Raw genomic sequence first — 22,184 nt, forward strand, 5'->3', positions numbered from 1 at the left:
CCCTAAGACCCCATGATAGCCCCTTTCTCTCCCCCCTGGAACTCTGTACCCAGTCTTCATTTGAGGAGTTTACCAATTGGTGTGGGCAGCAATGTTTGGGCAGGGAGGAAGTAAGGGAAAAAGAGGAAATGGGCAATGGAGAAGTGGAAAGGACAAGGGTCACAAAAGGGGCAGAGATGCACAGGAAAAACTGCTAAGCACTGAGTCTAACAGAGAAGTACAGGGTTAACACTCATGAGTTTCCCATCAAACTGAAAGACAGTAAGATACTGAGAAAAACATACCCACAAGTTTGGGCTTGGGGCCAGAAGGCGGCTAATTTATTATAATTTCTCCTTTTCCAGTACATGCACAGAAAGCCTGACAGCTAAGCATTCATGTACGTGTACACACACACACACACACACACACACACACACACACACACACACACACACACACACACACACACACACAGAGTCCCATTCCCAACGATGGACAGGCTCCGCAGACGAAGCAGGTAGGCAGGGAGGTCCAATGCTGTTCCCGTGCTCACCGATCTACTTCTCCAAACACAATATCTTGGGTACCTAGGAGGTCAGGGGGAGGAGAAGAAAAGTGATGTTACCAAGAATCTAGAACTCATTACTGTGCTCAGGAAACTGAGGATTTCAGTCTATGCCCATAGTCTATGTTGAACAGAAGTGTTCAGTTTCTGTCCCCAATCAGAGTCTCAAACTCCCTTGCCTAGAACACCTCTACTACACAACAGGCCTTGTACCTATGATGGCAACGACGTCCGCCAACATGTGTCCCTTAGACATCTTGTCCAAACCAGCCTGCAGAGATTAAGACAGCAATAGTGTTAGGCAAGATTAACAGGGTAGAAGGAGGAGGAGTGAAAGTGCATAAAAATCTCAACCAAGGCCATTAATTACTGGCTTTGTGTATTAGCGTTAGAATCTCTGGGGTTGGTTCTTACCAGGTGGGCAAAACCAGGAGCCTTGATCTTGCATCGATAAGGGCGGCTGCTGCCATCAGACACCAGGTACACCCCAAACTCTCCCTGTCCAAGGAAGAAGGTTGGCTGCCTCCATTAACAGGAAGAACCCTTTCCTCTGCCAACAAAAACCTCTCTATTCACCCTCACGTCCTCTCTCTCACTGATGAACAAGCATTTATCTGAACATCCATCGCCAGTCACCCACTCCACGTACTGTCCTTTCCTTCCCCTTCTTGCCTCACCTTAGGAGCCTCGATGGCAGTGTATGTGGCACCTGGAGGAACTTGGTAGCCCTCAGTATACAACTTAAAGTGATGAATCAGTGACTCCATAGAAGTCTGGAGAGAGGAAAAACGGAGCGTCAACAGGCCAGACCCAAACTGTATGGCAGGTGTACCCACACACAGAAAATAATGCTATCCCCAGGGAGTCTAAAATCCCACATGTAAGCCAACGGGCACAGAAGGTATAGAAAAAGAGAGGAGGCTACGGGAGGTTAAGAATCTTATACAGTGAATTCTTTGAAAAAGGAAAACTGAAAAGTAGGAATTTAATCCCAAGATCCTCCTCCCTAGCCGCTGCCCCCTTTCCCCCTTTTCCCTCCCCCTATAGCTAACCTTCATCTCCGCTCGTTTTGGTGGAGACACTTTGGCATCGTCAACCTTGATCTCCCCGGGAGGCATCTTGTTCAGACACTGTAAGATGATTCGAAGGGACTGGCGCATCTCCTCCACCCGACACAGGTACCTGAAGTAGATGAGACAGACTCAGATCAAGAGAAGAGCAGCCAGAGGATGAGATGTGAGGCTGGGAGGATGGATGCCCTTGGCCGAACTGAACAGTGCTAGGTAACTTTCCTCATCCTTTCCTCCTAGTACAGCATCTCTGCTTGGCCTGGCCACCCATAGAAAACCTACAGTCTTCTGATTCAAGCACTGAGCCCTCTCCTAGTTTTCTCAGACCAAATCCTCTTCTAGTTTTCTCAGACCATGTCCTGTAGTAGTTCCCTCTTTAATTACCCTCTTAAACATTTTTTGGAGTATAGAACAGGTGAGAGTCAAAGTGACTCAAAAAGAAAACAGTAGCAAATTTTTCTTGGGGTCAGTGAAGAGGAATGGAATTTGAAGCTTAGAATCTAGTGGAAACAGCACTGGATAAGGAGGATTCTAGTCTCAAGCACTACTAACAGAATCATACCCCAGGCTAATCTCTAACTTTTGTGCTTCAGCTTTCTCAGCTATAAGATGCAGCCCAAACTAGTCCCATCTAAGACATAAGAAGAATGTAAGGGTAAAATAAAATGTCCCATATGTGCAAGTACTTTGAAGAGCAACCTAGTTTAACACACACAAGAGCTCCAATAGATACTGGAAAGGATGAGAAAGAAGAAAGCAGTGAAGAGAAAAGTTAGACAGGGGAAACTAGCTGGAAAATGAGCTAAGAAGGGATCTGGGCCTCACCTATCATAGCAGTCCCCTCGAGAGCCAATAGGAACATCAAACTCCACCTGGTCATAAACATCATAGGGCTGGGTCTTCCGCAGGTCCCACTGGATGCCCGAGCCCCGGAGCATTACCCCGCTGTAGAGAGTACAATGGGACCAAGGGTCACTTTCCACAAACCAAGAAAAGAGGCATGCTCTCTTCCCTAGTCTCCCCTCTCCCTCCCGCACGCTCTGGGCATGGGATACAAAGACAGCATGGCAAGGAAGGCGCCACACCTGAAGCCAAGAGATTAAGCTGGAACCCACCCGCCCCTGAGGAGAGAAGTCTTATGCCTCACACCTAAAGCCATAGTTAAGTGCGTCTTCTGCTGTTACAACCCCAATGTCGACTGTCCGATTCCGCCAGATCCTATTGTTGGTCAGCATCTGTTGAGCAAGAGAGCTGGTGTGTGAACACTCTTCATGACACTCTTCAAATACCTCTGTATTTCTTTATAATTGGGGATTAATCCCACAGATCCTCTTGGGGTAAAAGAGGGATTTTTCCCACGGACTCCTATCTTACCTCCTCCAGCTCATCAATGCGAAGAGAGAAGTTCTTAGAAAACTCATAAATGTCATCCATGAGCCCAAGGGGTAGGTCCTAGAAGACAAACGGAGAATCGATAGTGAGTGCAGGGTCTCCACTGAGGAGAGCCAGCCCTGCCTCAGGGATACAGGGTTAGCGCTTCCATCAGCCAGGGCTGCCCTCCAGTGGCCACAGAGGATACAAGCAAGGACTGGACCTTAAGAGAGGCAGGGGAGCCTGCTCACCTGGTGCACACCTCCTGGCCGGACATAGGCAGCATGCATCCGAGCCCCAGACACTCGCTCGTAGAACTCAAACATCTTGAGAGGACACACTGGGAATTAGTGACAAAGTCCTGGGCCTCTAAGTCCAACACCACGATGGTCTACTCCCCCGCCCCCAGCCTTCTGGTGCCCAACCAACCCCTCATGACACAGAGCTCCTCAAGATATAACCCAGGTTAAATATACCTTCTCCCCCTAAATGTTCTCTCTCCTTTTACTCCCATCTCCTTCATACCTTCTCTACCTCTGGCACCTCCTTCCCTTTTCCTATTCTTTCCTCCTCCTCATACCTTCTCCCTTTCTTCAAACAACCAGAAGAAAGGGGTCATGGCCCCAATGTCCAGGGCATGTGTGGTCACAGCCATGATGTGGTTCAAAAGCCGAGTGATTTCTCCAAACAGCACTGTAGAGAGGTGAAGACAAGAGAAGGATATAGGAGCCAAGGATCCAGGCTGACAGAGCAGCTCTGGGCAGAGCCTGGGGTCTGCCTACTAAGCTCTGGTTCGGCACTCCTAAGATGCGGGGCAGAGGCACCATGCTGTACTCTCAGTGGGCCACAGGAAGAAGGGGATGGGGCATACCTCGGATCCACTGTGCCCTAGGAGGAGGTTGGATGTTGAGCAACTTCTCTACAGCCAGTGAATAGGCCTGTTCGTTACACATCATGGACACATAGTCTAGCCGGTCAAAGTATGGAAGGGCCTGGGAAGAGGGAGGAATCAGGATCACATCTAACAGGCCAAGGAACCCTCAGTCTGGCTGCTAGAAGCACTGCTCTCAGTGGGCATCAGAGGTCAGTGCTACATAAACCTTCCCAATCTCAGGAGCCTCAGAAAGGCAGGATGAAACACACTGAAGGGGTGAAGGTGGGGAGACCCCGATTTGTCATGTTTGCCCATTTCCATGGTGAAAATACTCCTACGAAGTCCCACTTTAAACTACCAACATTATGTAACTGACCACAGACAGCGCTGGGCCGAGTAGCACACCATTACACAGTATTTCCGCGATACAGATACAATGGAAGTAACTACCTAAGGAGCACAGCGTAGAAAAATGTAGTAAAATAATGAAGGCATGGATTTTGATACTTCTTACCTTGATTTTTAATATATTAAATCACAAGCTAGTATAATCTGATTTTTAATAACAGCTGTGTTTAACAACTGGCTCACAAAATTCCTGAAAATTTAACAGTGTTCTTGTGAGCCACTGAGTTAGCTCCAGCACACCACTGCCAACCAAGTCTTCTGGGCCAAGTGACGCCTCTGTCAAAGACGATCGCCTCTCTGAGATACTGCAGGAGAAAGGTAATCTCAGGAGGAAATTAAGAACACCAAGAAGAATGGGATTTGTTTCTGTAGGAAGAGTCAGGTAGAAATGGTTCTTCCCCAGAATACCAAGAAAGCTAAGTCCTAGCTGTATGCTGAACCAGCTTCAGCTTCCAGGAAGGAGGCGGAGCTAAGAAGCTTCTCCTTGGAACAGCCAGTTCTTGCCCTGATGTCACTGTGACGTGGGATAAAGCTACAGGGTTTAACTCCATGGACTCTGGAGTTAACTCCATCATTGCCTGGACTCTTTGGGGGAATCACATTCTAGTCAGCTGGTTCTAAATCCTAACTCCATCGTCCTCTGTTATCAAGAGCTTTCTTCATGATAGTAAGAAAAAAACTTCAGATCCCTATCCCAGATCCAGATTCTTCAAATCTGACCCTACCCTCATTATTTGGGTCACAGAGTTCTCCTAAAAACAGCAAACTCTGTTACAAACTCCCTCCCGGTCACTCTGACTCACTGAGTATTTCGAAAACAAACTTAGAACGCTGGAAGATACAAGAATCAGCTGTTAAACCTGGGGAGTTGACGTCTCTCTCCTCTTTCCCTGACCCCAGGGACACCAGCTCTGACGTACTAGTACGACACAAGAACAGGGAAACTGAGGCACTAGAGTAAGGATAAAGGGGTCAGCCAAAAGTCAGCCAGAGAAGAGCTAGGAGTGTAGCTCCAGCTCCAAAGTACTTCTGCTGGATAAACCAAATCCACATGATTCAAGTCAAGCATCCCCTGCCACATCCCTCCATCCTCCCAGTCAAAACTGTCCTAATAAACTCAACGGGCTACTCCGGTCAACACCCCCCTCCCCTGGGGTTTTGGGGCAGTGAACTGGCAAAGTCCGAGGCTAAAGCATCCCCAGGTCCTGGCAACAGGTCCCCGTTCACCCCCCACACCTGCAGATAGGTCTTGTATTCAATGAGCTTCTCCGTGCCTCGGTGCAGCAGCCCGATGTGAGGGTCACACTTGCGCACCATCTCCCCACTCAATTCCATCACTAGCCGCAGGACTCCATGGGCTGCTGGGTGCTGGGGCCCAAAGTTCAGGGTCAGGTTCGACACCAACGTGTCCTTTGGAGGGTCCTCATCTGAGAAGTGGGAAATAGTTGAGCCAAATGGTAATTCCTTTGAGAACCCCCAAAAGACAGCAAGGAGTTAATATCTCCCTGGAGACTTTCCATCTCACCATTCCATACCGTGCTGATTTCCTAACCTTTATCATAACCAGGAGGAAGACCATTAGATGGGAAAAAGGGAAGGGAGACTAAACTTTCTGATGAGAGGGACCATGAGCCTCACTCTTTCCATGTCTCTCAGGATACCTTTAAGAAACTAATAATGAGGGGCTTCCCTGGTGGCGCAGTGGCTGAGAGTCCGCCTGCCGATGCAGGGGACGTGGGTTCGTGCCCCGGTCCGGGAAGATCCTACATGCCACGGAGCGGCTGGGCCCGTGAGCCATGGCCGCTGAGCCTGCGCGTCCGGAGCTTGTGCTCCGCAACGGGAGAGGCCACGACAGTGAGAGGCCTGCGTACCAGGAAAAAAAAACAACAAAAAAACTAATAATGATAGATAACACTTATACAGTCCTTATTATGTGCCAGGCACTACTCTAAGCACTTTACTTATTTTAATTAATTTAATTATTTCAACAACCATATAAGTAGTTGATACTATCATTATCCTCATCTCATTGGAGAAGTTGAGGCCAGAAAGACTAAATGAATTGTCAGAGTTAGTAAGTGGCAGAGTCAGGATTTAACTCAGCCTGGTCAGCTCCAGACTCCACACTCTTAACCACGAAGATACACTGCTCTCCAGATGTATCTGCTGAATGGACAACTAATTGGGAAATGTATACTTAATTCTTACTATTACTAATTGACAGTTTTTACCCTCAAGAGGCTTACAATTTAATTTGGGAGATAAGTACATGTGAGAAACTAGTAACACAGGTCAAATTTATAAGTTGCCAAGTAAGTTGCTTAGCCGTTAAGTATTTAAAGAAAGGAAAGAACACTGTGAAGACCTCGTGGAGGCAAGATATGAGCTGGTTCTTAAACACAGGGAATGATTCAAATAGGTAGAGAGAAGAGGCATCCCATGCTATGGAATGAACTCATGTCAAATCTCAGAAACAAGAAAGTAAATATCTATGGAACTCTTGTTTGCCAAGAGACAGATTAAGTGTTGGCAGGCAGTAGGGGGTAGTGGTTCAATTATCAGTATTATTTATTTATTTAAAATTTATTTATTTTATTTATTTATTTTGGGCTGCACTGGGTCTTCATTGGTGCACACGGGCTTTCTCTAGTTGTGGCGAGCAGGGGCTACTCTTCGTTGCGGTGCGTGGGCTTCTCATTGTGGTGGCTTCTCTTGTTGCGGAGCACGGACTCTAGGCGCACGGGCTTCAGTAGTTGTGGCTCGCAGGCTCAGTAGTTGTGGCGTACGGGCTTAGTTGCTCTGCGGCATGTGGGATCTTCCCGGATCAGGGCTTGAACCCGTGTCCTCTGCATTGGCAGGCAGATTCTTAACCACTGCACCACCAGGAAAGCCCCAATTATCAGTATTATTAGTAACACTTAGGAAGGACTTAGCATGAGCCAATCACTACATTACGTGGTTTACGTTACTTGTATCTCATTTAATCCTTGCAATAACGCTATGAAGTAGGTACTTTATTCACTGGTAAATGGAGAGTTGAGATCTGAAACCAGAGTCTACCTATGCAACCAAAATTCTTCACCATGGGCTTTGGAGTCAGACAGACCCACGTACAAATCCACCTGTGTCCTTGACCACTTTTTAATCTCTCTACACCACAATTTCCTCAAAATTGGGATAATATTAGTATCACTCTCATAGGTCTGTTGTAACAACTAAGTGAAATAATGCATACAAAAACACTCAGCACATGGTAAGCACTCAGCTGTTGTTACTGTTAAATTTTTGAAAGGTTAACTGGAAGTTCCTTTGAAGGTTTTCAAGCAAAAGAATGAATGACATGCTAAAATGATGTTTGGGGAAGATAAAGGCATAGACACTGTATAGGATAGCTGGAGGGAGACTATATCAGTGGCAAGAACCCGTCAAACAGACTTCCGAAATAATCAAGGTCTAATACAAAATAAATCGAAACAACAAAGGGAGAAATGACCAGATGTGAAACATTATTAAAGAATCTGCATGTTATTGAACATAGACATGGAGAGCAAGAGAGAAAAAAGAGCCAAAGATGACTAAAAAGCTTCAATCCTGAAGGATTAGGAGAATGAGGGAGTCACTGATCAAAATTAAAAATCACGGGCTTCCCTGGTGGCGCAGTGGTTGAGAGTCCGCCTGCTGATGCAGGGGACACGGGTTTGTGCCCCGGTCCGGGATGATCCCACATGCCGCGGAGCGGCTGGGACCATGAGCCATGGCCGCTGAGCCTGCGCGTCCGGAGCCTGTGCTCCGCAATGGGAGAGGCCACAACAGTGAGAGGCCCGCGTACTGCAAATAAATAAAATAAAATAAAAATTAAAAATCACAAGGAAGAGCTAGTTTTGATGGGGGGGGGAAGGTTTCGTATTCAGAAAGGTTTCATTTGGGTGCCAGTGGGAAAAACCGCCTTGTCAAGAGAGGGAGATAGAAATACACTGAATTGGGCTTCCCTGGTGGCGCAGTGGTTGAGAGTCTGCCTGCCAATGCAGGGGACACGGGTTCGAGCCCTGGTCTGGGAAGGTCCCACATGCCGCGGAGCGACTAGGCCCGTGAGCCACAGCTACTGAGCCTGAGCGTCTGGAGCTTGTGCTCCGCAACAAGAGAGGCCGCGACAGTGAGAGGCCCGCGCACCGCGATGAAGAGTGGCCCCCGCTCGCCGCAACTAGAGAAAGCCCACGCACAGAAAAGACCCAGCACAGCCAAAAATAAATAAATAAATGAAATTTTTAAAATATATATATATATATATACTGAATCTCTGGAAAAAGCTGAAGCTAAAGATATAAATTTGGTAGGGATCTTCGAGGGTTGACTGGGACCTTCTCTTTCTTTTCTCTTGGAATATTCTACTTGACAAATACCTCCTATTATCACTATAGTCACGTTTGTTGAGTTGCAAGGTTAAAGCAGCAAAAAGAGTTGGCGGCTAAAATCTGCCTCACACGGAGAGCTCAAGAGCACTTAGAAATCAGCTTGGGGCATGGAGGGGTGTAGGTTGGGACAGTGGCACTGGGCACTCACCATTCCAAGGTGGAGGCTTCCAGTGGGCTGTTTCCTTGGTGGGGTACATGACAGCGCCCCCAAACTGCTCTGCCCATTCCACATCTGGCTGCCATTGCCGAGCACCTCTGGGGAGGTAATGACAGATCCTACACAAAGGGCCTGAACAGTTCTTGGTTCCTCTGTTCCCATTCACTTTCAGGTGGGCCCAGGGAAGGGTGTCTTGGATTCTTCAATGTCAAGTCACTGACACAGAGTTGCGTCGCTTTGGCAGAACAAACCGGAGCTCTAGAGGTTCCATCCTTACTAACAACTTATTCCTGAAATCACTTCACCTATCACCCGTACACATGCAAAGCCGGGGATCCCAGCTCCTTTAAATTCTGGTCATATTCATATTCCCATCCTGGTGAATATGAACTCAAAAAGGTGTTTATTCAAGGTCAACCCAAGAGTAAGAAAAGAAAGCGGGGTGGGGCATGCTGGCTCCTTGGCTCTGCTCAAGTACGGCCAGAACAATGCACTGAGGCCAACCGGGGATTCTTGGTTTATGTTCCTCCTTTAAGTCTATCGGGGTTGCTCTCCTTTTCTTCCACAGCGTTTAAGGAGACTTTTCACCAGTCGCGCCCCACCCGTGAAGGGGTTTGGGAAAAGCAGCAGGACATAAAGGGAGGGTGACATTATCACTAACACTGAGGCGCGGAGTCTCCCTCCAACTGATTTCACCTCTGGCAGATCGAGCTCAAACCCTCTTTCCTCCCTCGGCCAAGGCAGGCACCACTGGATCCTGGAACTCGATAGAGCAGGCCTGGACGAGGGGTCACGGGCCTGGGTCATTCTTTCCTAGGGGGGGTCACAGGGCCCGTGGAGTCCCCGGACTCGAGAAACCCTAGCCCTGGGGACAGCGCATCGAGGGCTGCGCTTGGTCTCACCTGGTGGGCTGAATCGGCAGTCGGGCCCCAGCCCCGGGCCGCAGCACCAGGGCCGCGACGCCCCGGAGGCCGCACAGAGCCCTGAGCGTCGCCATCTTGCCCCGCCACAGACTGCGGGAAGGAGAACCGGGCGGAAGTGCCTCTTGCGCGCCTCCTGTGGGCTTCTCGCCTATTGGCACCACTCAGCCGCCCTCTTGGAAGCTGGCGGGGTCGCCGAGCGCGAACCTGACAACATCCGGGTTCTGCACCCCGGCTTCACTTTCGCTTAAATACCGGAGGCTGAGGCCCTTGCTTCCCACCGCTCCTGGTGGGCTCTTCTAAGGCTGAGCAGGAGAAACTTGCAGTTCCTGCTGCGTGCAGCGGCGCCCTCGCGCACCATCGCCGAGCTGCCTGCGCGCCTTAGAAAGTGCCCTGCCGCCCGGAGCCAGGCGGACACTCACATGGGGGCCCTTCCCCACTCCTCGCGTGAGCTCACCGCTGCTGTAGCCCTGCTCTCTGGTTGTGTCTGAGCCCTGCCCTTCTGGGGTAGACCCGGGCTTTGCCAATTACCTCCTTATCCCCGAATCCAAAAGATTCGGAGCCGGGAGAGCTAGCTAATTCCCAGACGGCCTAAATGGGCTAGGGAAAAGGGGCCCAAGTGGGGCTGGGCGGGTCTGAGAGCTCCTGTCGAAGTAAAATGAAAAAAGAGTAGGATGCGAAGGCCACCAGCATTGGAACGGGCTGCTGCGGTGTGTAGGAGCCACCTCATGAGGATAGGAGGCCCCCTATGGGTGACCCTTATATCTGCCAGGCTTCCAGAGCCCACAGAATTACAGACCCAGGAAGTGCCCTTAGCGATGCCTCGCACCCCACTTCCACCCTGGGTCAGTCTCTTCCACCTCATATCTTTCTGACCCGGCCTCTGTACTGGCCAACGGCATAGAACTGCAGCACCATCAGGAGTCTGATCCTAATCCTGTGTGGAGGAGACAAAGAGGAGTTCCAGCCTTGGAGCTAGTTGCTGTTCTCTCTGCCTCCAAGCCCAGCTCCAGCTGGGCCAGCCGTTAACTTTGCACATCCCTCCCACTTGGGGCCTGGAAAGAGGCCTTCCCCAGATCTCCTCCAGACAGGGTGCCTGGGCCACAGCTCACCAGCAGGACAGCAGGGTGGGGCAGACAGACCAGGAGAGTGGCAGAGACAGGGAATTCTTAGCTGCAAAGGAAGAGGGGAAAGCCAGACTTCTAGCCTGGGAGTTGACCTAATGGGAACTGTACCAAAGGGTGAGGCCATATCCCTGACTGGGGGAACTGACTGGGACACCTGGGTGGGCTCGGCAGCCCTCACAGAGCCAGGCAGAGGCTGTGCCTCCCTGCTCCCCTCATTCCCCACCGTCTCCCTGGGCCTCCTCTCCCGGTATAGCTGAAACACACAGTGAATGTGGTGATAGGGAGGACGATGTAGGGACTGCATTTATTTGCCCAAATCCAGCCTAGGAGAAGACAGGATGGACTCCGGGCTGCTTGGCCCTAGGGGCAACTTGAGCTGGAGCTAGGGTGAGGGATCCTGTGGGGCTGCCTAGGACACTGCATCTTTTGTGCCTTCTCCAGGCTGCCAACGCTCCCCACACACACACTGCTGCTGTTACTCTAAGGCCTTTTGTCTCTCACTGCTTACTCGCCCCCTTTGTCCTCGTCTCAGATGCGGGTGCAGAGGGGCAGTAAGAGTCCTCTGGTGACAGCTCCTCTTGCTCCTGCCCCTTCTGGTCTCCCATCCTTTGTCTGACTCCTGCAGCACCAGCCCCCTCCCCTTAGGACCAGGGTCAGGGCATGTGGTGGGTCAAGAGGTGGGTCCTGCAGTCCGAAGGGGGTGGGTGATACAGGAAGTGATGGTCACCAGGGCAGGTATCTGCAACCTGAGCAGGAAGGGAGGGGAAAAGGAAGTATTCTGGCGGATGGGTTGTGGAGGACAGGAGGTGACTAGGCCGAGAGTGAATAGAGGAGTGGGGGCAGGGGCAGGTGGTCTGCCTCTGGGAAAGGAAAGTGCTGACGGTACTCTCCTTCCTGGGGATATCCTGGGGAAAGGAGTGGCCATAGCATGGGGTGAGCAGAAATTGCCCCTACTTCTGAGCCCTTTCCTTCCTTGTCTTGAGAATCCACCCCCAAGACTTCTTTGCTGAGTTCTCTCCAGTCCCAAACCAAGGAAATCATTCTGCTTCCTTGCCCTAACATTACCTCTTCCTCCCCAAGCACTCTCTCCATCCCAGGCACTGGGTTCCTGTTTCTCTCAGTTCCCTAATTTTCCTGTACCCACAGTGCTACAACCACCCTCTCCCTGTCCCATGGGGAATGAGAAATAAAAGATTACTAGATATTCCAGGAACCACTGGGTTCTTAGGAAAAGGTGGGGCTGAAAAGGGGAACCAGGTGGGGATTCCCTCTGATGGACTGACATAGGGTACTTCTGGGTTCCTGAGAGAGCACTTCTTTCTTGTGCTGGGGGCTGGCTGACTTGAGGCTGGGGGAGGGTTTAGGGCAGTTGGGAGTGGGTAGGAGCAGGGCCAAGAGCCTGGGGGAAGCTACTGGGAGCTGGGCCAGGGAAATGGGGAGTCAGGAAGTGGGGAGGGGGAGTTCTGGGGGGAATGGAGGCTGGAGGCAGAATGGCTGTCTGGGCTTCTGAGGGGGCGGGGAATGGTAATTCAGGAAAGGGGATCCTGAGGGAGAGAAGGTGCCACCCTAGAGCTCCCTTCTGTAGAAGGAAGAGTCGTTAACCCCTCCTGCCTTGTGCTCTGCCGGCCCCATGTGCCCATTCTAAGCAGACTCATCCTACCTTTGGGCAGTACACTCCCTGATCACTGTCTCCTTGCCTGCCCCTTCTCCCTGCCTCCTGTACTCTCTCCAGCTTCTTGGTCCCATCCTGAGCAGTGTCAAGCCACCTCCTTCCTTTGTTCGGCCGTCTTGATGCTTCCTTACCTGTTCCCCACCCTCTTTCCCTGGCAGCTCACTCAGTTCCCTCGGCCCTGGAAACCAGCCTCTAGGGGCAGAGGGCATCATGAGGGATCCCTGAGAAAAGGGAGGATGTGCCAGGTTAGACAGTGGGAGCTAGAATTCTCCTGGGACCGTGGTCCCTTCTCCGCGTGTGGTCCAGGCCCTTTCCCTGACTTCCTACCCCTCCTGGGGCTCTGTCCCACCAAAAAGGGAAAGAGACAGCTGAGAGCTGACTGTGGGGTTTGGGAAAAGACTATGTCATCAGCTGGCCCAGTGCCTATGATCCATCCGGCTGCTAGAGATTCCCCTCCCCTGGGCAAGTCCCTTTTTTTTTTTTAAAGGAAAACAAAAACTAGATTTTTGGGAAGCAATGAAACACCCATCTGAGTCCTACCACCAGAGCTCCTGGCTGAATGGCTTATAGCTCAGCCAATCGTAGTGGCTCAGGATGCTTAAAAGAGCTGGCGCGGAGAAAGGCTGGGAAGAACTCACAGGGAGACCCACAGACTCATAGACACGGGAGAGAGGAGGAGAAAGAAACAAAGGCACGGCGGAAGGAGGCAGAGAGAGGACAGGCACAGAAGCGAAGCCAGACAGAGTCTGAGGGAGTGCAAAAGGAGAGGCCAGAGAAGCTGCAGAAGACACAGGCAGGGAGAAACAAAGATCCAGGAGAGGAGGGTGTGGGAGGAGAGTTTGGAGGAACCAGACCACTAAGGCACCTCTCCTAAGCCTAAGGGCCAAGTTTTCTCCATCTCCTCTGAAGGTCCCCAGACCCTCTGAAAATTCTGCCTCTGACCCTGGCTGGGGTCCGAGCCCCGAGGCTGCAGAGAGGAGTTTTCCAAAGCCAGGGCAGGGAGGACTTGGTGCCCAGACGGCCTCAGTCCCTCCCAGCTTCAGCACCAGTGCCATGTCCCGGACGGACTCGCATCCCGGGAGGGGCTTGGCGGAGTGCTGCCTGTGGGGAATCCAACCCCGCCTGCTGCTCCCCAGCGTGCCCGTCTCCGAGCTGCTTCTGCTGCTGCTGGCCTCCCTCCTGCCCTCAGCCTGGCCGGCCAGCCCCCTCCCCCGGGAGGAGGAGATCGTGTTTCCAGAGAAGCTCAACGACAGCGTCCTGCCTGGTTTGGGCACCCCTGCCAGGCTGTCCTACCGCTTGCCAGCCTTTGGGGAGATGCTGCTACTAGAGCTGGAGCAGGACCCCGGCGTGCGGGTGGAGGGGCTGACGGTGCAATACCTGGGCCAGGCGCCTGAGCTCCTGGGCGGGGCAGAGCCGGGCACCTACTTCACTGGCACCATCAACGGAGATCCGGAGTCGGTGGCATCTCTGCACTGGGATGGGGGAGCCCTGTTAGGGGTGCTGCAGTATCGAGGGACCGAACTCCACATCCAGCCCCTGGAAGGAGGCACCCCTAACTCTGCTGGTGGGCCTGGGGCTCACATCCTACGCCGGAAGAGTCCAGCCAGTGGCCAGGGCCCCATTTGCAACGTCCAGGCTCCTCCCGGGAGCCCCAGTTCCAGCCCACGAAGAGCCAAGGTAGGCAGCCCTGGAGTCTGTGTCCTGCAGTGTCCTCCTGCCATGTCTGTCCTACTGACCCCTATTCACCTTCTCTCCACCCACTTCCACTTCTGGCCAGCCTGCTGCTTCCCTCCCTTCTGTCTGCCTTTTCTCTTTCCACTGGCCTCCTTTCCTGGGAAGGCTCTGGTTTTTCCCTGCCCCAACCCTTCTCCTAGCCAGACCGCTGATCCCAAGGGGGTTCCCAGGGTTGGGTCAGAGACGCTATGCTGGGAATGACCGCTCTCTCTCTCCACCCCGACCCTGCCTGGCCGTGGCATCCTACTGGTACAGTCCCCAACAAGGAGGCCCCCCTGATAGCCCCTTGGCCTTGACTCTTTTCTGGGCCCCAAATTTGATTTTCACCACCAGCTAAAGGAGTGAGGTTTGAGGCCCAAGAGACTGGCCTCTGGCTTCTGATGCTGTCTTCAGAATTGTTCTGGCAAACTGCAAACTAGGGCAGGAGTGGACTGGGGAGGAAAGGCATCCTGAACCCCCTTCTGGTCCGTCCCCTTCCCACATTGTGGACTGACTGCAAGGCTGCCTGAGGCTCCATCCTTTCCTCCCTCCCACTCCCAGTCTCCCCCCTTCTTCCCGTCCTTCCTCCCTCCCTCTCTAGCTTTAATCCAGACCAGACGCTCCCTCCACACCCGCCACGCTGAAATCTGGCCCTGGCCCTAGCTGCTGACTGAATTGTTCCTCCAACCACACAGGGAAGACACGTTGCAGCCCAGCCCTCTAGCCCCAGTCCTGCAGCCCCAGACACACTCAGGCATGGGGGACCCCAAAGTCCCTCCCAGAGGCAGTCCCAGCTGCTTTTCACCTCTTGGGCCCACATAGCCCTGGGACGTGGCATCCCCATCCCCTCCCCTTCTCAGAACCAGCAGATGATTTCTCAGCGTTACCACAAAAGCCCTGGGATTTGGAGTTGAGGGGGAGGCCCCACCGAGACCCATCAGGAATCCCGTGGGATGTATGTGGCCCAGCTGGCTCTGCTGAGTTCCAGACCCAGGAAGTAAGGGAGGGGAGAAGCGATCCATGGGTCTGGGAGGCTATTTCAGGATCCTCCTCCCCTTTTTTCCTCTCCAGCGCTTTGCTTCAGTGAGTAGATTTGTGGAGACCCTGGTGGTGGCAGATGACAAGATGGCGGCGTTTCACGGTGCTGGGCTAAAGCGCTACCTGCTGACGGTCATGGCAGCGGCGGCCAAGGCCTTCAAGCACCCAAGCATCCGCAACCCTGTCAGCTTGGTGGTGACTCGGCTGGTGATTCTGGGGCCAGGTGAGGAAGGGCCCCAAGTAGGGCCCAGTGCCGCCCAGACCCTGCGCAGCTTCTGTGCCTGGCAGCGAGGACTCAACACCCCCGAGGACTCGGACCCTGACCACTTTGACACGGCCATTCTGTTTACCCGTCAGGTGAGGCCCCGATCAGCACCTCAGGCCAAGCACTGCACAACTCCAAGAAGCACCACTGCACAGACCGTGATGTCAATGGTGCCCCTGGAGTTGTTCAACATGGTGCCTGGCCCCAGCCACACTGCCAGTGCTGTCTGCGCCCTGACAGTGCTGGATACGCAGTGCCCAGGTCTCCACTAATCTGGATCTCAGCTCAGTGGATGCTGGTGTCTTGGTTCCTCATGTATTGTCTCTGATCTCCCTCTCCACAGGACCTGTGTGGGGTCTCTACTTGTGACACTCTAGGCATGGCTGATGTGGGCACTGTGTGTGACCCAGCTCGGAGCTGTGCTATTGTGGAGGATGACGGGCTCCAGTCAGCCTTCACTGCTGCCCATGAACTGGGTAAGTTAGGGGTGGGGTCGTGGGGCACCTGTGATGAGTGAGAGAGCTATCAGGGGTGAGGTGAGGGGACAGTGAGCTCACCAGGGTACAAATGCAAGTCACAAGGTGTTTCTTCCTTTTCCCCAGGCCTAGGTCCAGGGCCATTACCCTTCTCTGCTCCGGATGTAGACAAACATTTAGATTTTTCTATTAAATGAGATAGTGTGTAGAAATCTACTGTGAACTGTGTTTGGAGGGGAGGTGGCACAGTACTGAGAGAGATTATTCACAAGAGTCAGTGATAGAGTGGATGGAATCAGGGTTGGGAATGTAGGCTATAAGGAAAAGTGGGTAGGGAGGGGCCCTGAGTGTATCATGGGGAGAGGGGAGACAGAGCAAGGGGGGCTACATATTGAGAAGCCCTTGGAGCACCAGAAAGACATTGGGGGCAGGTTGGGACGGGGAATGGATCTGACCATCCATACCTGCAACCAGGTTTATGATGGGCCTGCAACCCCCTGAGGGCACAGGGATGAGACCCTTGGACCCTAACAGGGCCTCTGCTCCCACAGGCCATGTCTTCAACATGCTCCATGACAACTCAAAGCCATGTGTTGGTCTGAATGGGCCTGGGAGTACCTCCCGCCATGTCATGGCTCCTGTGATGGCTCACGTGGACCCCGAGGAGCCCTGGTCCCCCTGCAGTGCCCGCTTCATCACTGACTTCCTGGACAATGGCTATGGTAAGCAGATGGCCCTCCCCTTTCCCTGTGCAGGACCCAGTTCCTGCCCCCCGCTGTACTTTCTCTTCTGCCGCATTTCACATGGGCCAAACTGACTCCTTCCAACGTGCCTCCTCTGCAGTGTGGGATGGAGTGAGAAATGCTGCTGCCTTTGTGTGGTTCCCACTTCCTCTCAAAATAAATAGCACAGCTACAGGAGGCAAGTTTTGGCTCAATAGAATTAGAACTGACCTTCTAAGGGCCACAGCTGTCCAACACTGCAAGGGGCTAGTTGTGAAAGAGGTGACTGCCTTGTCACTTGAGGTGTGCATGCCTAGCAGTATGACTATGGTTGGGCAGCGCTGTTGAGGAGAAGCAGACTCAAGAATTCTGTAGCTGGTTGGAATAGGTGGGAAGATCTAGTGCTTTGAGTTCCTATCCTGATCCTGTTCTTTAGATGTGTGTAGACATGTGACTGTAAGTTATCTCACTTCTGTGTAGCTGATCTGTAAGATACGCATAATAACGGTAACCACCTCATAGGCTTTGGCCATGATTAAACACGATACTGTTGGTCAAGCATCTAGCCGATGTTCATCACATAATAAGCATTGAATACATTTAGCTGCTACTTAAAGCTTCTTCCAGCCCTAGAATTTGGATCTTAGGATCTGTCAGGCCCTGGGGAGCCCAAGGCTGGCACCCCTTCAACCTATTGGTGACGTCATACCCCTGCCTCTTTTCCCAGGGCACTGTCTCTTAGACAAGCCAGAGGCTCCCCTGCATCTGCCTGTGACTTTCCCCGGCAAGGACTACGATGCTGACCGCCAGTGCCAGCTGACCTTTGGGCCTGACTCACGCCATTGTCCGCAGCTGCCGCCGCCCTGTGCTGCCCTCTGGTGCTCTGGCCATCTCAATGGCCACTCCATGTGCCAGACCAAGCATTCACCCTGGGCTGATGGTACCCCCTGTGGGCCCGCACAGGCCTGTATGGGTGGCCGCTGCCTCCACGTGGACCAGCTCCAGGACTTCAACGTGAGATCCCAAGGGCAGGGGAGGGGCAGAGGGCCTGGGGGAGGAGGGAGTGGCCCTGAGCCCAAGAGAGTGTATTCATCCCACTCTTCCATTCTGTCCTTCTGCAGATCCCACAGGCTGGTGGCTGGGGCCCTTGGGGATCGTGGGGTGACTGCTCTCGGAGCTGTGGAGGTGGTGTCCAGTTCTCTTCCCGGGACTGCACACGGCCCATCCCCCGGAATGGTGGCAAGTACTGTGAGGGCCGCCATACCCGCTTTCGTTCCTGCAATACCCAGGACTGCCCAACTGGCTCAGGTGAGGAGTGGGGGGGATGGGAGCCTTGGGAGGGATGGCTAGGACGGAAAGGACTGTCCCTTGAGTTCAGGGACCAAGGAGGTGTTGACTGTCCCTGCTGTTGGGGGGAGTGACTTTACCCTTCAGGAAAGCGACAGGTAGTCTGTGGGGGAGAGAGCTGCCGTACTGTCTGGAGGTCTGAGAGGCTCGGTGGAGGGGCTGGTGGGGCAGCGTGAGGAGAGAGGGGCTCTGACTGTCCATTTTAACCCTACAGCACTGACCTTCCGTGAAGAGCAGTGTGCTGCCTACAACCACCGCACTGACCTCTTCAAGAACTTCCCAGGGCCCATGGACTGGGTTCCTCGCTACACAGGTGTGGCGCCCCGGGACCAGTGCAAACTCACCTGCCAGGCCCGGGCACTGGGCTACTACTATGTGCTGGAGCCACGGGTGAGAACCAGGATGCCCCAGGGCCCCGTCTAAGCTCACACACTACCCAACCCACCCTCCACTTTCTGGTGGCAGAGATCCCAAACAGCACTACTGCTGGCGTTCCCACAGCCATGCCCGGGGCCCACTCAGACTTCTCTGGCCAGGGGTATTTAGAAAACTAGCCCTGGACTCTGGATAAGTTGCCAGTCAGGCAGCTCTAGCCTGTCCCATTTCCCTTGGTTTCTTTCCCTCTCTCTCCCCCATCTTCCAGTGCTCCGTTTTGTGAGAATGGGAATGTGTGGACTTTTGGGCCCTTCTCTGACCCCCTTCCCATGGGCTCCTCTGGCAAATTAAGTGGTGGCCTCATTGAGCTCATGGATGGCCAGTCCCTCACTGGACAGGCCTCCTGGAGACAGCAATGTCCCCGCACCCCCACTCTGTGATAGGGCCCTGGGTTGAGGCTGAAGAAAGAACAAGCCTAGCAGGTTTGCATCCTTCACCCCTGTTCTGGGGAGAAAGCCTGCGCGTTGACTGCCCTCTAGTGTCCAGCTGGGACGGTACCACCAAGATTTAGGGCTTGGGGTTGGGACTCAGACCTGCAATTCCCGTGTTGGCTTCTCTGCTTGCCAGCTGTGTAACCTTTGGGCAAGCTCCTAATCTTTCTAAACCTCAGCGTTCCATCTCTACAAACCTCAAATAGTGGTTTTGAGATTTATCTAGCACTTAGCACCGTGCCTAATTCATAGTGAGTTCTCTGAAAATGGTGGCTTTTATGATTATCATCCCTTACAGTGGCTGGGGTTCCCTCCACACTCCATCCACATCCCCTCCCTGACCCAACTTTTCTGGCATCCCCTCCCTGATGGGATATGGGTCTTGTTCGACTTACCAACCCGTTTTGACTAAGGAAGACCCTTTCGTCACTCCCTCTCTTCTCCTCAGGTGGTAGATGGGACCCCCTGTTCTCCAGACAGCTCCTCAGTCTGTGTCCAGGGTCGCTGCATCCATGCCGGCTGTGACCGCGTCATTGGCTCCAAAAAGAAATTTGACAAGTGCATGGTGTGCGGTGGGGATGGTTCTAGCTGCAGCAAGCAGTCTGGCTCCTTCAGAAAGTTCAGGTTCGTTCACTATTTATTTCCTCCTCCCACCTTCCTGGACGCTGTCCTGGGCCCTGGGGATACAGAGGTGAACTCAACACTGCTTCTCCTTTCAAAGAGCTGACATACAGTCTAGTAGTGGAGACAGACGAGTTCACAGTTACAGCGCAGTGTCCCACCTGCTCAAAGGTGTCAGCCTGGGCTGCTGTGAGGGCACTTGTGGGCATCAGGGAAGGCTTCCCAGGAGGTGACCTCCCTTCTGGAGGAAGAATAGGAATTGGACAGGCACCAAGGAGGCGGGGCTTAGATGGGCACCTCAGTAAGGGGGCAGCAGGTGTAAAGGCCCAGAGAGGAGGAAGGAGGGCACATTTGCATGTAGCTCAGATCTAGGCTGGACAGCTCACGTAGGTCTGGGGAGACAACCTTCTATACGATCATAACAAACACAGCTCAGAAAGGCTGAGAGGATTCAGGGAGATGCTGAGTTCTCGTCTACTCCTTGCACACAGGTACGGATACAACGATGTGGTCACCATCCCCGCAGGGGCCACCCACATCCTGGTCCGGCAGCAGGGTACCCCTGGTGTCCGGAGCCTCTACCTGGCCCTGAAGCTCCCCGATGGCTCCTATGCCCTCAATGGTGAATACACGCTGATACCCTCCGCCACAGACGTGGTCCTGCCCGGGGCAGTCAGCTTGCACTACAGCGGGGCCACTGCAGCCTCGGAGACACTGTCCGGCCACGGGCCCCTGGCTCAGCCTTTGACGCTGCAGGTCCTGGTGGCTGGCAACCCCCAGAACGTACGCCTCCGCTACAGCTTCTTCGTGCCCTGGCCAACCCCTTCAACGCCACGCCCCCCTCCCCAGGACTGGGTGCACCGCAAGGCACAGATTCTGGAGATCCTCCGGCGGCGCTCCTGGGCGGGCAGGAAATAACCTCACCGTCCCGGCTGCCCTTTCTGGGCACCGGGGCCTCGGACTTGGCTGGGAGAATGAGGGGGCTCGGCAGCTGCCTCGCACCGAGACACAGTTGGGGAGGGGCTGTGAGGTGAGCCCGCCCCTCCTCTCTGCCTTACCGAGCAGGCTGGCCCTGCCCGGGTTTCCTGCCCTGGATGGCTGGTGGATGGAAGGGGCTGGGAGATAGTCCCCTATCTAAACTGCCCCCTCTGCCCTGCTGGTCACAGGAGGGAGGGGGAAGGCAGGGTAGACCCCGGTTGTATTTATTTAGTATTTATTCACTTTTATTTAGCACCAGGGAAGGGGATGAGGGCTAGGGTCCTGGGGAAACTGACCCCCTGCCCTCGTAGCCCTCACCCTGTCTAGGAAATCCAGGGTGGTGGTGATAGGTGTAAGTGATCTGTGTGTGTGTGTGTGTGAGAAGATGTGTGTGTGTGTGTGTGTGTGTGTGTGTGTGTGTGAGGTTCCTCCTGCCTAGCTTTCCTCTCCCTGAATTTTCTTTTCTGGGAGAGGAAGAGTCAAGGGTAGGATAGGCCTTCAGGGAGTAAGGGATTATCATATTTTTAAATATAAATTGAATTCTGCTATTTATGTGCTCCTTTTGGAGTCAGACAGATGTGGGTTGCACCCTGGCTCCACATCTCTGAACACTAGTTTCCTCATTTGACGATAATAATACCTCCCTTGGAAATTTGTTGTAAGGATTAATGTAAATAAAGAACTAGCATCATGCCTAGCACTTGGTAAGTGCCCAACAAATGTCAGCTGCCGTCAGTTATTATTATCACCACCTTACCGTCCTCGGCTCCACTGTCCATGGAGTCCGCGATGCATTTGAGGGTGGCAAGGATCTGCGTCAGCGGTGCCTGCCCTTGTCCCCCAGGCCCAATTCCTTTGGTTGGCAGAACCCTAGCCTGGATTTTGAAGGACTGTCAGAGAAAGGACAATTCTGTCCCTGATCTCTGGAGGCTCCCAACCACATGGAGGCGTAATAAACACTCGGCTACAAGCACAATTGACAAGAACACGAATGTGAAAGATAACTAGAACACTGCCGTCAAAACAAACAAGCGCTTAGTAATGAGAGTGCTAGTTGAGGGCGTTGGGGGAAGCTGTTATAGAAAGAGCACTGGAGCGGGAACCGATGGGTCTGAATCTCAGCTGGGGTTCAGCATCTTCCTAGCTGGTAGTGGTGGGTAAGTCACAGATGCTTAGCCTTAGGTTGCTCATGTGTGTAATGGGGCTAAAACATACCTGTTCCCACAGGGTTGTTCTGAACAAATGTTACAATATTTTCAAAAGAGTGAAGGCTGTACCCGTGTGAGAAAATAGTGAAGGATGCACCCATGTGAGAGGTTATCCTTATGACTACTGAGTGACTGGTACAGGGTCCCCAGAATCAACCAGTGTAAACCCAGCAGACTTCTTTGAAGATGTGATGTTAGAATGGAATTTAATAAGAGGAGTAGGGGATAGTCTGGAGGGCAAAAAAAAAAAAAAAGCATGGAGAGGGAGCTGAGGCGAGGGGGAGCCAGGTGTTCAGTGGTGGCGGAAATCAGTTCTACTTTTCCGTCTGAGCAGGTGACTCTGCTTAAGGGAACAGGGTTGGGAAAGGGCGGCAGGTGGACCCTGCAAGAAT

The 22,184-nt window shown here is 53.0% G+C and overlaps 2 protein-coding genes across 5 annotated transcripts; one reads left to right on the forward strand and one right to left on the reverse strand.

Annotated features, from left to right (window-relative positions):
* Positions 1 to 291: 291 nt before the first annotated feature.
* Positions 292 to 9,900, reverse strand: NDUFS2 (NADH:ubiquinone oxidoreductase core subunit S2). Of its 4 annotated transcripts, XR_007477251.1 has the most exons (15): positions 9,742 to 9,900; positions 8,831 to 8,937; positions 5,507 to 5,697; positions 3,860 to 3,980; positions 3,569 to 3,681; positions 3,240 to 3,314; positions 2,992 to 3,069; positions 2,767 to 2,852; positions 2,443 to 2,562; positions 1,600 to 1,729; positions 1,225 to 1,320; positions 962 to 1,045; positions 761 to 818; positions 458 to 569; positions 292 to 405 (listed from the first exon to the last, which is right to left on the reverse strand). XR_007477251.1 is itself a non-coding variant. In XM_004284396.4 (14 exons), the coding sequence occupies exons 1-14, from the start codon at positions 9,834 to 9,836 to the stop codon at positions 532 to 534; spliced, it is 1,392 nt and encodes a 463-aa protein (XP_004284444.1). In that variant the 5' UTR covers positions 9,837 to 9,900; the 3' UTR covers positions 292 to 531. The 4 variants fall into 4 exon arrangements, 2 of the variants coding, with proteins under 2 accessions (XP_004284444.1, XP_033270161.1); XM_004284396.4 differs by having other exon boundaries at positions 292 to 569; XR_007477263.1 differs by lacking the exons at positions 761 to 818; positions 962 to 1,045.
* Positions 9,901 to 9,996: 96 nt separating this feature from the next.
* ADAMTS4 (ADAM metallopeptidase with thrombospondin type 1 motif 4) lies at positions 9,997 to 21,304 on the forward strand. The gene is made up of 9 exons (XM_004284397.3): positions 9,997 to 14,235; positions 15,343 to 15,666; positions 15,918 to 16,050; positions 16,602 to 16,772; positions 17,500 to 17,786; positions 17,894 to 18,080; positions 18,334 to 18,509; positions 19,434 to 19,609; positions 20,098 to 21,304. Exons 1-9 carry the CDS (start codon positions 13,612 to 13,614, stop codon positions 20,522 to 20,524), a joined length of 2,505 nt encoding a protein of 834 aa, XP_004284445.1. The 5' UTR covers positions 9,997 to 13,611; the 3' UTR covers positions 20,525 to 21,304.
* The last annotated feature ends 880 nt before the right edge of the window (positions 21,305 to 22,184 follow it).

This window comes from Orcinus orca, chromosome 1 (assembly GCF_937001465.1).
Source record: "Orcinus orca chromosome 1, mOrcOrc1.1, whole genome shotgun sequence".
Lineage (NCBI taxonomy): Eukaryota > Metazoa > Chordata > Mammalia > Artiodactyla > Delphinidae > Orcinus > Orcinus orca.

Excerpts from the sequence above, each read along its gene's own strand:
- NDUFS2 (XM_004284396.4), bottom strand. The coding sequence starts at position 9,836 with ATGGCGACGCTCAGGGCTCTGTGCGGCCTCCGGGGCGTCGCGGCCCTG. Across the intron at positions 8,938-9,741 it reads CTGCCGATTCAGCCCACCAG|AGGTGCTCGGCAATGGCAGC; the intron begins GTGAGACCAAGC and ends TTACCTCCCCAG. Across the intron at positions 1,321-1,599 it reads CAAAACGAGCGGAGATGAAG|ACTTCTATGGAGTCACTGAT; the intron begins GTTAGCTATAGG and ends TCCTCTCTCCAG.
- ADAMTS4 (XM_004284397.3), top strand. The coding sequence starts at position 13,612 with ATGTCCCGGACGGACTCGCATCCCGGGAGGGGCTTGGCGGAGTGCTGC. Across the intron at positions 16,773-17,499 it reads CTTCCTGGACAATGGCTATG|GGCACTGTCTCTTAGACAAG; the intron begins GTAAGCAGATGG and ends CTCTTTTCCCAG. Across the intron at positions 18,081-18,333 it reads GGACTGCCCAACTGGCTCAG|CACTGACCTTCCGTGAAGAG; the intron begins GTGAGGAGTGGG and ends TTAACCCTACAG.